A 13,029-nucleotide genomic window follows, 5' to 3' on the forward strand; every position below is an offset into this window, starting at 1 on the left:
AACTCATTAACGTAACCAAATTTACATCCATTACTGGTGATTAAGTCAGTGACAGATGGTAAACATGATCAACCAATGGTGTCAGCTAGTGATATGTCAGCTGTAATTGACATGCCTCTCTATGATGCCGATGCCAGCATCATGAACTACAGAGACTCTTGATTGGCTGTATATTTGGAAAGAAATGAAGAGTAACCTATAATAATGCAAATCTAAGTAATCTTGTCCTGCCCCATTATGACACTGATGCTGACGTAAGCATTAGGGTTTAAATAGACATTTTCTATTGGTTTCCATATTCTGAGTGACACAGAAAATTGACCAATCGAATAGTAACTTTATGGAATGTTATTCCAATCACATTGTGAGGAGGGATTAACGGACTCTTAAATTTCTTACAATGGCGGCGGCCCGCACCCCCTCTGAGGAAGCGTTTTTGTGAAACGCGCATCAGGGGTCCTTTGGAGAAGCTCTGTCTCTCCGTTTTTTTAACTTGCTTACCATGTTATAAAATAAGATTCCCTATCTTTTATGTAGATATATTAGCCTATCAGTTATCTTAAAATTGAAAAAATAACTTAACCTTAGCCCTCGGATTGTAAGGGCTTAGTTGATATTAATATTTTTTTCTGCTGGATGTTATAATTTAACATTATACAAGTTCTAATAACTTAGATGGGAAGTCCATTATTGATCTTGGTTTAAGTGTTTTTAATATGAGCTCAAGCCACTTGTATGCATGATAATTCTCTTTTTTTTTTATAAAGATAATAGTGGGAATGATATTGAATTATTACTTTATATCGTTTACTTAACCATTTCAACTCAGCAGAGTTATTATTTCAAACGCAGAGTAGAACTACCTATACTTAATTGTATATCCTATTACAATTACTTTGTTAGTTGTTACTTGTTCCTTGCTCTGATTCTGCGGCAGGAAGTCTAAACATATATATTAAGATTTATTTCATTACATTTGCAAGATTATTTAAGTCTCCTGTTTATTGATACTCTGCTTCCCCTCACCCCGTAATGTACTTAAACTGTATATATACGTCATACTTTGCCTATCGTACTGCATGACATATATACAGGGAGTGCAGAATTATTAGGCAAGTTGTATTTTTGAGGATTAATTTTATTATTGAACAACAACCATGTTCTCAATGAACCCAAAAAAACTCATTAATATCAAAGCTGAATAGTTTTGGAAGTCGTTTTTAGTTTGTTTTTAGTTATAGCTATTTTAGGGGGATATCTGTGTGTGCAGGTGACTATTACTGTGCATAATTATTAGGCAACTTAACAAAAAACAAATATATACCCATTTCAATTATTTATTTTTACCAGTGAAACAATATAACATCTCAACATTCACAAATATACATTTCTGACATTCAAAAACAAAACAAAAACAAATCAGTGACCAATATAGCCACCTTTCTTTGCAAGGACACTCAAAAGCCTGCCATCCATGGATTCTGTCAGTGTTTTGATCTGTTCACCATCAACATTGCGTGCAGCAGCAACCACAGCCTCCCAGACACTGTTCAGAGAGGTGTACTGTTTTCCCTCCTTGTAAATCTCACATTTGATGATGGACCACAGGTTCTCAATGAGGTTCAGATCAGGTGAACAAGGAGGCCATGTCATTAGATTTTCTTCTTTTATACCCTTTCTTGCCAGCCACGCTGTGGAGTATTTGGACGCGTGTGATGGAGCATTGTCCTGCATGAAAATCATGTTTTTCTTGAAGGATGCAGACTTCTTCCTGTACCACTGCTTGAAGAAGATGTCTTCCAGAAACTGGCAGTAGGACTGGGAGTTGAGCTCGACTCCATCCTCAACCCGAAAAACAGAATTTATGCTTACCTGATAAATTACTTTCTCCAACATTGGTGTGTCCGGTCCACGGCGTCATCCTTACTTGTGGGAACCAATACCAAAGCTTTAGGACACGGATGAAGGGAGGGAGCAAATCAGGTTACCTAAACGGAAGGCACCACGGCTTGCAAAACCTTTCTCCCAAAAATAGCCTCCGAAGAAGCAAAAGTATCAAATTTGTAAAATTTGGCAAAAGTGTGCAGTGAAGACCAAGTCGCTGCCTTACATATCTGATCAACAGAAGCCTCATTCTTGAAGGCCCATGTGGAAGCCACAGCCCTAGTGGAGTGAGCTGTGATTCTTTCAGGAGGCTGCCGTCCGGCAGTCTCGTAAGCCAATCGGATGATGCTTTTAAGCCAAAAAGGAAAGAGAGGTAGAAGTCGCTTTTTGACCTCTCCTTTTACCAGAATAGACGACAAACAGAGAAGATGTTTGTCTGAAATCTTTTGTAACTTCAAAATAGAATTTTAGAGCACGGACTACGTCCAAATTGTATAACAAACGTTCCTTCTTTGAAACTGGATTCGGACACAAAGAAGGTATAACTATCTCCTGGTTAATATTTTTGTTAGAAACAACCTTTGGAAGAAAACCAGGCTTAGTACGCAAAACCACCTTATCTGCATGGAACACCAGATAGGGCGGAGAACACTGCAGAGCAGATAACTCTGAAACTCTTCTAGCAGAAGAAATAGCAACCAAAAACAAAACTTTCCAAGATAACAACTTAATATCTATGGAATGTAGAGGTTCAAACGGAACCCCTTGAAGAACTGAAAGAACTAAATTTAAACTCCAGGGAGGAGTCAAAGGTCTGTAAACAGGCTTGATCCTAACCAGAGCCTGAACAAATGCTTGAACATCTGGCATAGCTGCCAGTCGTTTGTGTAGTAAGACAGATAAAGCAGAAATCTGTCCCTTTAGAGAACTCGCAGATAATCCTTTATCCAAACCTTCTTGCAGAATGGAAAGAATCTTAGGAATTTTTATCTTATTCCAAGGGGATCCCTTGGATTCACACCAGCAGATATATATTTTCCATATTTTATGGTAAATCTTTCTAGTTACCGGTTTTCTGGCCTGAACCAGAGTATCAATCACAGAATCTGAAAACCCACGCATTGATAGAATCAAGCGTTCAATCTCCAAGCCGTCAGCTGGAGGGAGACCAGATTTGGATGTTCGAATGGACCCTGAACAAGAAGGTCCTGTCTCAAAGGTAGCTTCCATGGTGGAACCGATGACATATTCACCACGTCTGCATACCAAGTCCTGCGTGGCCACGCAGGGGCTATCAAGATCACAGAGGCCCTCTCCTGTTTGATCCTGGCTACCAGCCTGGGAATGAGAGGAAACGGTGGAAACACATAAGCTAAGTTGAAGGTCCAAGGCGCTACTAGTGCATCCACTAGAGTCACCTTGGGATCCCTGGATCTGGACCCATAGCAAGGAACCTTGAAGTTCTGACGAGACGCCATCAGATCCAAGCCTGGAATGCCCCATAATTGAGTCAATTGGGCAAAAATCTCCGGGTGGAGTTCCCACTCCCCCGGATGGAATGTCTGACGACTCAGATAATCCGCTTCCCAGTTTTCCACACCTGGGATGTGGATCGCAGATAGATGGCAGGAGTGATTCTCCGCCCATTGTATTATTTTGGTTACTTCTTTCATCGCCAGGGAACTCCTTGTTCCCCCCTGATGATTGATATACGCAACAGTCGTCATGTTGTCTGATTGGAATCTTATGAATCTGGCCTTTGCAAGCTGAGGCCAAGCCCTGAGAGCATTGAATATCGCTCTTAGTTCCAGAATGTTTATCGGGAGAAGAGACTCTTCCCGAGACCATAGTCCCTGAGCTTTCAGGGATTCCCAGACTGCACCCCAGCCCACTAGACTGGCGTCGGTCGTGACAATGACCCACTCTGGTGTGCGGAAGCTCATTCCCTGGGATAGGTGGTCCAGGGATATCCACCAACGGAGTGAATCTCTGGTCTTCTGATCTACTTGAATCACTGGAGACAAGTCTGTATAGTCCCCATTCCACTGTTTCAGCATGCACAGTTGTAATGGTCTTGGATGAATTCGCGCAAAAGGAACTATGTCCATTGCTGCAACCATCAACCCTACTACTTCCATGCACTGCGCTATGGAAGGACGTGGAACAGAATGATGACCTTGACAAGCGCTTAGAAGTTTTGACTTTCTGACATCTGTCAGAAAGATCCTCATTTCTAAGGAATCTATTATTGTTCCCAAGAAGGGAACTCTTGTTGACGGAGACAGAAAACTTTTTTCTATGTTCACCTTCCATCCGTGAGATCTGAGAAAGGCCAGAACGATGTCTGTATGAGCCTTTGCTTTTGAAAGGGACGACGCTTGTATTAGAATGTCGTCCATGTATGGTACTACTGCAATGCCCCTCGGTCTTAGAACCGCTAGAAGGGACCCGAGTACCTTTGTGAAAATCCTTGGAGCAGTGGCTAATCCGAATGGGAGGGCCACAAACTGGTAATGTTTGTCCAGAAAGGCGAACCGTAGGAACTGATGATGTTCTTTGTGGATAGGAATATGTAGGTACGCATCCTTTAGATCCACGGTAGTCATAAATTGACCTTCCTGGATAGTGGGTAGAATCGTTCGAATGGTTTCCATTTTGAACGATGGTACCCTGAGAAATTTGTTTAGGATCTTTAAATCCAGAATAGGTCTGAAGGTTCCCTCTTTTTTGGGAACTACGAACAGATTTGAGTAAAATCCCATTCCTTGTTCCGTCATTGGAACTGGGTGTATCACTCCCATCTTTAACAGGTCTTCTACACAATGTAAGAACGCCTGTCTCTTTATTTGGTTTGAGGATAAGTGAGACATGTGGAACCTTCCCCCATAGTGCCTGACGTTAAAAAACGTTCCCCAAGTTTATAAGTGTGAATTATCAGCATAAACATGTATAAAATGTCCAAATAAAGCAATCAATTTAGCCCATAAAAGTGTCTACCAGTTTTATAGCCCATATTAAGCCCTTTATTCTGTTTGAGACTAAGAAAATGGCTTACCGGTCCCCATGAGGGGAAATGACAGCCTTCCAGCATTACACAGTCTTGTTAGAAATATGGCTAGTCATACCTTAAGCAGAAAAGTCTGCTAACTGTTTCCCCCAACTGAAGTTACTTCATCTCAACAGTCCTATGTGGAAAAAGCAATCGATTTTAGTTACTGTCTGCTAAAATCATCTTCCTCTCACAAACAGAAATCTTCATCCTTTTCTGTTTCAGAGTAAATAGTACATACCAGCACTATTTTAAAATAACAAACTCTTGATAGTAGAATAAAAAAAACTACAACTAAACACCAAATACTCTTAACCATCTCTGTGGAGATGTTGCCTGTGCAACGGCAAAGAGAATGACTGGGGTGGGTGGAGCCTAGGAGGGACTATATGGCCAGCTTTGCTGGGACTCTTTGCCATTTCCTGTTGGGGAAGAGATATTCCCACAAGTAAGGATGACACCGTGGACCGGACACACCAATGTTGGAGAAAGGCCCCACAAGCTCATCTTTGATGATACCAGCCCAAACCAGTACTCCATCTCCACCTTGCTGGTGTCTGAGTCGGATTGGAGCTCTCTGCCCTTTACCAATCCAGCCACGGGCCCATCCATCTGGCCCATCAAGACTCACTCTCATTTCATCAGTCCATAAAACCTTAGAAAAATCAGTTTTGAGATATTTCTTGGCCCAGTCTTGACGTTTCAGCTTGTGTGTCTTGTTCAGTGGTGGTCGTCTTTCAGCCTTTCTTACCTTGGCCATGTCTCTGAGTATTGCACACCTTGTGCTTTTGGGCACTCCAGTGATGTTGCAGCTCTGAAATATGGCCAAACTGGTGGCAAGTGGCATCTTGGCAGCTGCACGCTTGACTTTTCTCAGTTCATGGGCAGTTATTTTGCGCCTTGGTTTTTCCACACTCTTCTTGCGACCCTGTTGACTATTTTGAATGAAACGCTTGATTGTTCGATGATCACGCTTCAGAAGCTTTGCAATTTTAAGAGTGCTGCATCCCTCTGCAAGATATCTCACTATTTTTGACTTTTCTGAGCCTGTCAAGTCCTTCTTTTGACCCATTTTTCCAAAGGAAAGGAAGTTGCCTAATAATTATGCACACCTGATATAGGGTGTTGATGTCATTAGACCACACCCCTTCTCATTACAGAGATGCACATCACCTAATATGCTTAATTGGTAGTAGGCTTTCGAACCTATACAGCTTGGAGTAAGACAACATGCATAAAGAGGATGATGAAAATACTCATTTGCCTAATAATTCTGCACTCCCTGTACGTCTGAGCTGCAGGAAGCTCCAGCTGTTCCTGAGCTCCAGACATCATATGAGTTCTTGGATCTCTTGACCTTGAGCAATAAACTGGAAGTTTGTGGTTTAGCTTGGATGCCATAAAGGTCTATTTCTGGAAGACCCCATCTTAGGCTTGGTTGATTGAACACATCCTGATGAAGAGACCATTCTCCTGGATGTACTGACTGCTGACTTAAGTAATCTGCTTCCCAGGTAGACTGTGAGAAACTTAACTCGAGTCCCACCCTGATGATTGATGTATGCTACAGCCCCGACATTGTCTGACTGAAAAGGGATGATTTTTTGCCTGACTGAGGAGGGGCCAAAAAGTGAACAGTCCAAAGGATTGCACAAAGTTTTAGAACATTGATGGATAACCTTGCCTCCCGAGACCACACACTCTGCGCATCTCCCTTGCATCTGTAGTGATCAAGGTCCAATTAGGCAGAAGAAAAGAGGCTCCAAGGATCAAAAAGGAATCTCCACTATGAGACAGGTTTTGAAATTTCCGTATTCTGATCTGACATTTCTAGGGTGTTCAGAACTTCCTGTAGAAGGAAACGAATATGAGCCACTCTAAATCTGAAAATGGAATCAGGCTCTGTTTCAGTTACCAGAGTCATCTGAAGAGATTTCACCTTCAGAGGATTTAGAAAAGGACTCTGAGTCAGAGGACTGAAAACTAGGTGGTAACAGAGCTAAATGCTCAGTTCCCTGAGAGCGACAGGGAGTATGAAACAAATTTCCAGATTTACGTTAGAGCTGTTAGTGGCAATTACCAGACCACAGAAGCGCAGTCATAGTCTTTTGTTAAGTATTTTGAAACTCAAGTGAAAAATCTGTGTTATTCCATTGAGTCATATAGACAGACATGGGCACTAGATATCTGACAGTCAAACTAACAGAATAATAGCTTGGAAACTGGAAACATGGGACAGAGTTAACATATAGCTGATTAATCTGGTCCACTAGAACAGTTTGGCAAAACAAACAGGGAAAATGAACAGTATTTGTTTCCTGAGCTGCATTAAAATCCCTGGAGGTTCCCTCTAATGGGTCAGACATATTTATCTGTGAAATACTGAAGTACAGATTAAATGTACAAAAGAAAAACAATTGTATTAACAATAATACAAGTGACAGCCCTTAAATACACCTATTAACCTTCTATAAGGTAGAAATGTAGGCACCAAAAAAATGTTAAAACACATAAAAGGTTATGTGAACATTTCTCACCCACTTAGCAGCACTTATGAGGGTACTCACAACTTTCTGGGCTTTGAAGGGTTAAATTCAAGATGAGAAAAAGTCTGTAGGGTGCCAGAGAGAAAAAATGTTTTCAGAGCAGTGGAGATGAGGAGAAAGGGCGCCAAGGAAATGGGGTGGTGCTAACTGCCGCAAAAAAGTACAGGCAACTGCCTGAAGAAAGAAAAAAAAAAAGAAAAAAAGAATTTTTTAAAAAATAAGAGCAAAAAAACCTGTTATCCAGATGGTCCCTAACTGATCCCCAACCTAACTGCTATGAAAAGGAAGAGAACCGCTAACTGCATCAATGGTTCTCTTAAAGACACAGTTAGACGTTACAATAAAATATTAAAAAATATTTTTTGTGGCTAAAAAAATTATAAGAGAGCTGCTAAGGGGAATGTAAAGAGAGATACTGAAAAATCTGGAGCCAAAATTTCAAAATTTTTGGTGTAAAGCACATAGGTAAAATACCAAGTGCAAGGGCTGGAAACCCCCCCCCCCCAAACTATTTTGGTATCTAAGGAATAGGATACTAGTAGTGAATGGGCTATGTGTGGTGTCTGAGTCACTTACCTTGACTGAAGAACCCTCCACTGTTCTTACCAGCTTGTTGAGGCCTTACTCCCCTGTTGAGAGCCCATCCAGTGCAAGGAAATATACTGCAGAGGATATTTTCGGATATACCTGTAACCTCTTTGGTGTTTTTTTGCAGTTAGAAAGCAACTGGTTTTCATGGGATGTGATCTTTTTATATATTTTTGTTGACTTTTTTATGTAATTTTACAATAATTTCTGAATTCTGAGAATAAGTAGCTAGTTAAAAGCTGAAACTGTCATTTATGGCCAATATATATATATATATATATATATACACACACACATACGGTATATAAACAAAGGCCATTTATTTTTCCTTTAAAACAGAATGATAGCAAAAATGCTAAACATGATCCAGTACTTTGGACAAGTTATCTCTGAAATTCCAGTTCTTTAGGTTTGTTTTTTTGTGTTAAATAAATGTTTTTTTTCTATGAAACCACCACCCATTAAAATGGACTGAGTGTGCTGGGAAAACAGATCTTATTGTTTCATTGTATTACTTATATCTCCTAACCCCCATCGCGGGGGGGGGGGGGGGGGGGCTATTATTTCTACTGCTATGATTACACAGCTTTTCCTTTTTAGCACTTTTCATATTCATATATATATATATATATAAAAACAATCACCATTTTTCCTTTAAAACGGAATTATAGCAAAAATGCTAAAAAATTCTTCAGTACTTTGGACAAGTTATCTCTGAAATTCCAGTTATTTAGGTTTGTTTTTTGTGTTAAATAAATGGCTTTTTTCTATGAAACCACCACCCCTTAAAATGGGCTGAGTGTGCTGGGAAATCAGATCTCGTTTCTTTGTACATTGTATTACTTATATCTTAACCCCCAACAGGGGGGGGGGGGGAGGTTTATAATTTCTACTGCTATAATTACACAACTTTCCTATAGCCTATACTTAAAGGGACACTGTACCCAAAATTTTTCTTTTGTGATTCAGATAGAGCATGACATTTTAAGCAACTTTCTAATTTACTCCTATTATCAAATTTTCTTCATTCTCTTGGTATCTTTATTTTAAATGCAAGAATGTAAGTTTAGATGCCGGCCCATTTTTGGTGAACAACCTGAGTTGTCCTTGCTGATTGGTGGATAAATTCATCCACCAATAAAAAAGTGCTGTCCAGAGTACTGAAACCAAAAAAAAGCTTAGATGCCTTCTTTTTCAAAAAATGATAGCAAGAGAACGAAGAAAAATTGCTAATAGGAGTAAATTAGAAAGTTGCTTAAAATTGCATGCTCTTTCTGAATTACAAAAGAAAATATTTGGGTACAGTGTCCCTTTAAGTATAGAAACTTTCAGTACAGGTAGGGATACAACTGGCAAAATCAGCTATTTCAAAGGTTGATATAAAAGGTAAAATAGCTATTTATAATCAATTTAATACACTTCAGCAGGTTAATCAGATCATTGGAACAAATAAAGGGGAGAAAACATTAACCCCTTAGTGACCACAACACTTTTCAATTTTCTTACCGTTTGGGACCAGGGCTATTTTTACATTTCTGTGGTGTTTGTGTTTAGCTGCAATTTTCCTCTTACTCATTTTACTGTACCCACACATATTATATACTATTTGATGAAACAATTGAAAAAAAAAAAAAAACACACTTTTTCTAACTTTGACCCGCAAAATCTGTTACACATCTACAACCACCAAAAAACACCCATTTCTAAATTGTGTCCCAAGTTTAGAAATACCCAATGATTACATGTTCTTTGCTTTTTTTTTGCTAGTTATAGGGCAATAAATACAAGTAGACCAATTTTTTTTCAAAATTAGCGATAGTTACATTGTAACACTGATATCTGTCAGGAATCCCTGAATATCCATTGACATGTATATATATTTTTTAGTACACAACCCAAGTATTGATCTAGGCCCATTTTGTTATATTTCATGCCACCATTTCACCGCCAAATGCGATCAAATAAAAGAAATCGTTGACTTTTTCACAAACTTTAGGTTTCTCACTGAAAGTAATTACAAACAGCTTGTGCAATTATGGCACAAATTGTTGTAAATGCTTCTCTGGGATCCCCTTTGTTCAGAAATAGCAGACATATATGACTGGCGTTGCTTTTTGGTAATTAGAAGGCCACTAAATGTCGCTGTGCACCATACGTGTATTATGTCCAGCAGTGAAGGGGTTAATTAGGTAAGCTTGTAGGGTTAATTTTACCTTTAGTGTAGAGATCAGCCTCCCACCTGACACATCCCACACCCGGATCCCTCCCTGACCCCTCTCAAACAGCTCTCTTCCCTCCCCACCCCACAATTGTTCCCGCCATCTTAAAGTGAAGGTAAACTTTGATGAATGAAAGCCAGGTTTTTAAAAATACTATTAAAAACAGGGGCACTTTCATTCATCAAAGTTTAGAAAGCAGCCGTTTTGATTAAAAACTTACCTTTGTTTTTTTCACAGCTAGAGCAGCTTCCCCCACCCGGAGATCCTCTCTTCACACGTCATCAATGACTAATCCAGCTTCCTCCAATCAAGGCTTTTCCCCCAGGGTAGTCATTGCCTGAGGCCATGCCGTGATTGGAGGAAGCTGGATTAGTTATTGATGACGTGTGAAGAGAGGATCTCAGTGCGGGGAAGCTGCTCTGGCTGTGAAAAAAACAAAGATACGTTTTTAATCAAAACGGCTGCTTTCTAAAGTATATTGCAATGATTTTTTATAACATTTTCTATACAATTTCATGTACTTTTAAAAATTATTTGATTTCTGATGGTAAAATTGGGTCCTGTATGAGGCCTTTGCCACATACTATTTATTTCATGGCCACTGGTAGTTTAGGTCTAGGAATGGCGTTAAGGGTCCAAAGTAAAAAAAAGAAATTAAAATTAAAAAAGTAGCCACCAATCAGCAAGCCCTATCCAGGGTGCTGAACCTAAAATGGGCCGGCTCTTAAGCTTTACATTCCTGCTTTTTCAATAAAGATGCCAAGAGAACGAAGAAACATTAATAGGAGTAAATTAGAAAGTGGCTTAAAATTGTATGTTCTATCTGAATCATGAGAGAAAATGTTTTAGTATCACTTTAAAACACAAACAATGCACAAAGTTAAATGCAGCTACATACCTTTAGTGCTTGCTGTAGTACTTGAAGGTCATTGATACCAGTGATCTCCCTCAGTTGATTCAAAAAGGTCTGTTGGTGCTGGGGAAAGAAAAAAAAGTCTTAATGGATCAGATGTTTCAGGTCACTGTAGAATTTTAGAAATGTTAATATTTCATGTTTAAAAATACACTGTACTAAATTTATTTCCAAATAACTTGTTATTCTTACTGCAGAGTATTTTTGTATTTGAAATAGCTGGTTTTGCTCACTAAAACCATCAACGCCTGTTCTTCTCAAGGACATGCCCATAAAAATGTAAAGCAGACCTGCTAATCTTATCTATGTCTAAACATAGTGAGGAATTAAAATGCTACTTATGGCTGGGCACAACCAGCAATTTCAGATACAAAAATCTCTCTCATACCCCCACTTTGTGTATAGCTTTTCTAAGAAGAATAACTTTGTTATTTATATTTTTAATGTAGGTGGCAGTTTAAAGGGACAGTCAACCCAAAAAATGTCCTTACTCCTACAGATAATGTTTACTAGGATAAATATTTCAAAATGTAGCGCAATTTTGCTAAATATATTGTTTTCCAGAAAAAGGACTTACTACATGTCCCTCTGGAGTTTTGAAATGGCCGCCAGCCCCCTCCTCTATTTCGTCATAATCCTTTTTCCTTCCTTCCTTCCTCTTCAGCAGGAATCTTCTTGTGCCTCCGCGTTCCCGTTTTTTGCGCCTGCGCAATGCGCCGATTTTAGTGACCTTTGGAAGCAGGCTCAGTATCCTAGCAGTTCCTATATGCAGCGGACCAGTTGGCTTCTCTTCTTCTACCGCCGCATATAGAAACCGCTAGGATACTGAGCGGTACTGATGATCCTGAATTCTGCTAATTTTACGTCACATTAGATTTTCCTGGACGGCCCCTGCTCACAGTTTATAACCAAAAATATGTCTGACAATAAAGCAGCCAAGCACTCCAACTGCGGGCTCTCAACACTCCACACCGCAGCTAGGGTGCATCTAACCTTGTGTCTATTAGTTTATCATGCATTTAAATCCAAACACAAGCTTCACTAGGTCATCATTATAAGACCCCGGAGATGATGCAGCTTTTAACTAGCGGGACAACCGTAGGAATACCTGTTGCTTACAGAGCCATCTGCAGTCTAGCAGTATTAGAAGGGCAGGTCTCAAAATACTACTGGAAGTTGGTTACCCTGCCAATCCGAGCTGCGGGGAAGCTGTGGAATTCTCTAGGGCACGCTTGCTAACATCCTTTTACTGCAACTTTGTACTTAATTGCAAAGGTATATTATCTTCAGTCTCCTTTATCCAAACATTTCACCCAATTGGGCTTCTTTAGCGCAGCCCAGAAGAAGCCCTATTGGGTCAAGCGCACGTAAGCTTGGTTTATTTGCAATAAGAAGAGTGAAGATTATGCACCTCTGCAATAAAGTACACATTTTCACAACCATTATACCTTTTTGTTGATTCTTACTAAAATCTTAATTTTCTAACTGTACAGTATCTGAATCATGATTTATTTTGACTTCTATTTAGTAATGTCATATAAAAAGCGAATTGGATGTACCGCCATATGCTAGAGAAAAAATGGAGATAATTCCCTTTTTCATATCTTACTAGTCACCTGGTGTGTGCAGCTCCCACAAATATGTAAATATCTGCTTTTTTCCCCCCATGTGTCCTAAATTTGTTTATAATGTAGTCAACCACTTAATAAGAATAAGCACCATGTTATTGCTGTCACTGTGACTAAAGTTGTAAGCAGTCGGGTCCAATATAAAAACATCTCTATAAATGACAAGCGTCAAATATCGGTCTTTCACAAGTCCTCTTAACTA

General features: G+C 39.6%; 1 protein-coding gene across 2 annotated transcripts in view; it reads right to left on the reverse strand.

Moving 5' to 3' along the window:
• The window catches only part of USP25 (ubiquitin specific peptidase 25), a 458,760-nt gene that overhangs the window by 386,860 nt on the left and 58,871 nt on the right, over positions 1–13,029 (reverse strand). For both annotated transcript variants that reach the window (XM_053706014.1, XM_053706013.1), the window contains exon 2: positions 11,185–11,262. In XM_053706014.1, the coding sequence (XP_053561989.1) occupies positions 11,185–11,262 (78 nt within the window). The remainder of the gene's footprint in view (positions 1–11,184; positions 11,263–13,029) is intronic.

The sequence above is a fragment of the Bombina bombina genome, chromosome 3, assembly GCF_027579735.1.
Source record: "Bombina bombina isolate aBomBom1 chromosome 3, aBomBom1.pri, whole genome shotgun sequence".
NCBI classification, from domain to species: Eukaryota; Metazoa; Chordata; class Amphibia; order Anura; family Bombinatoridae; genus Bombina; species Bombina bombina.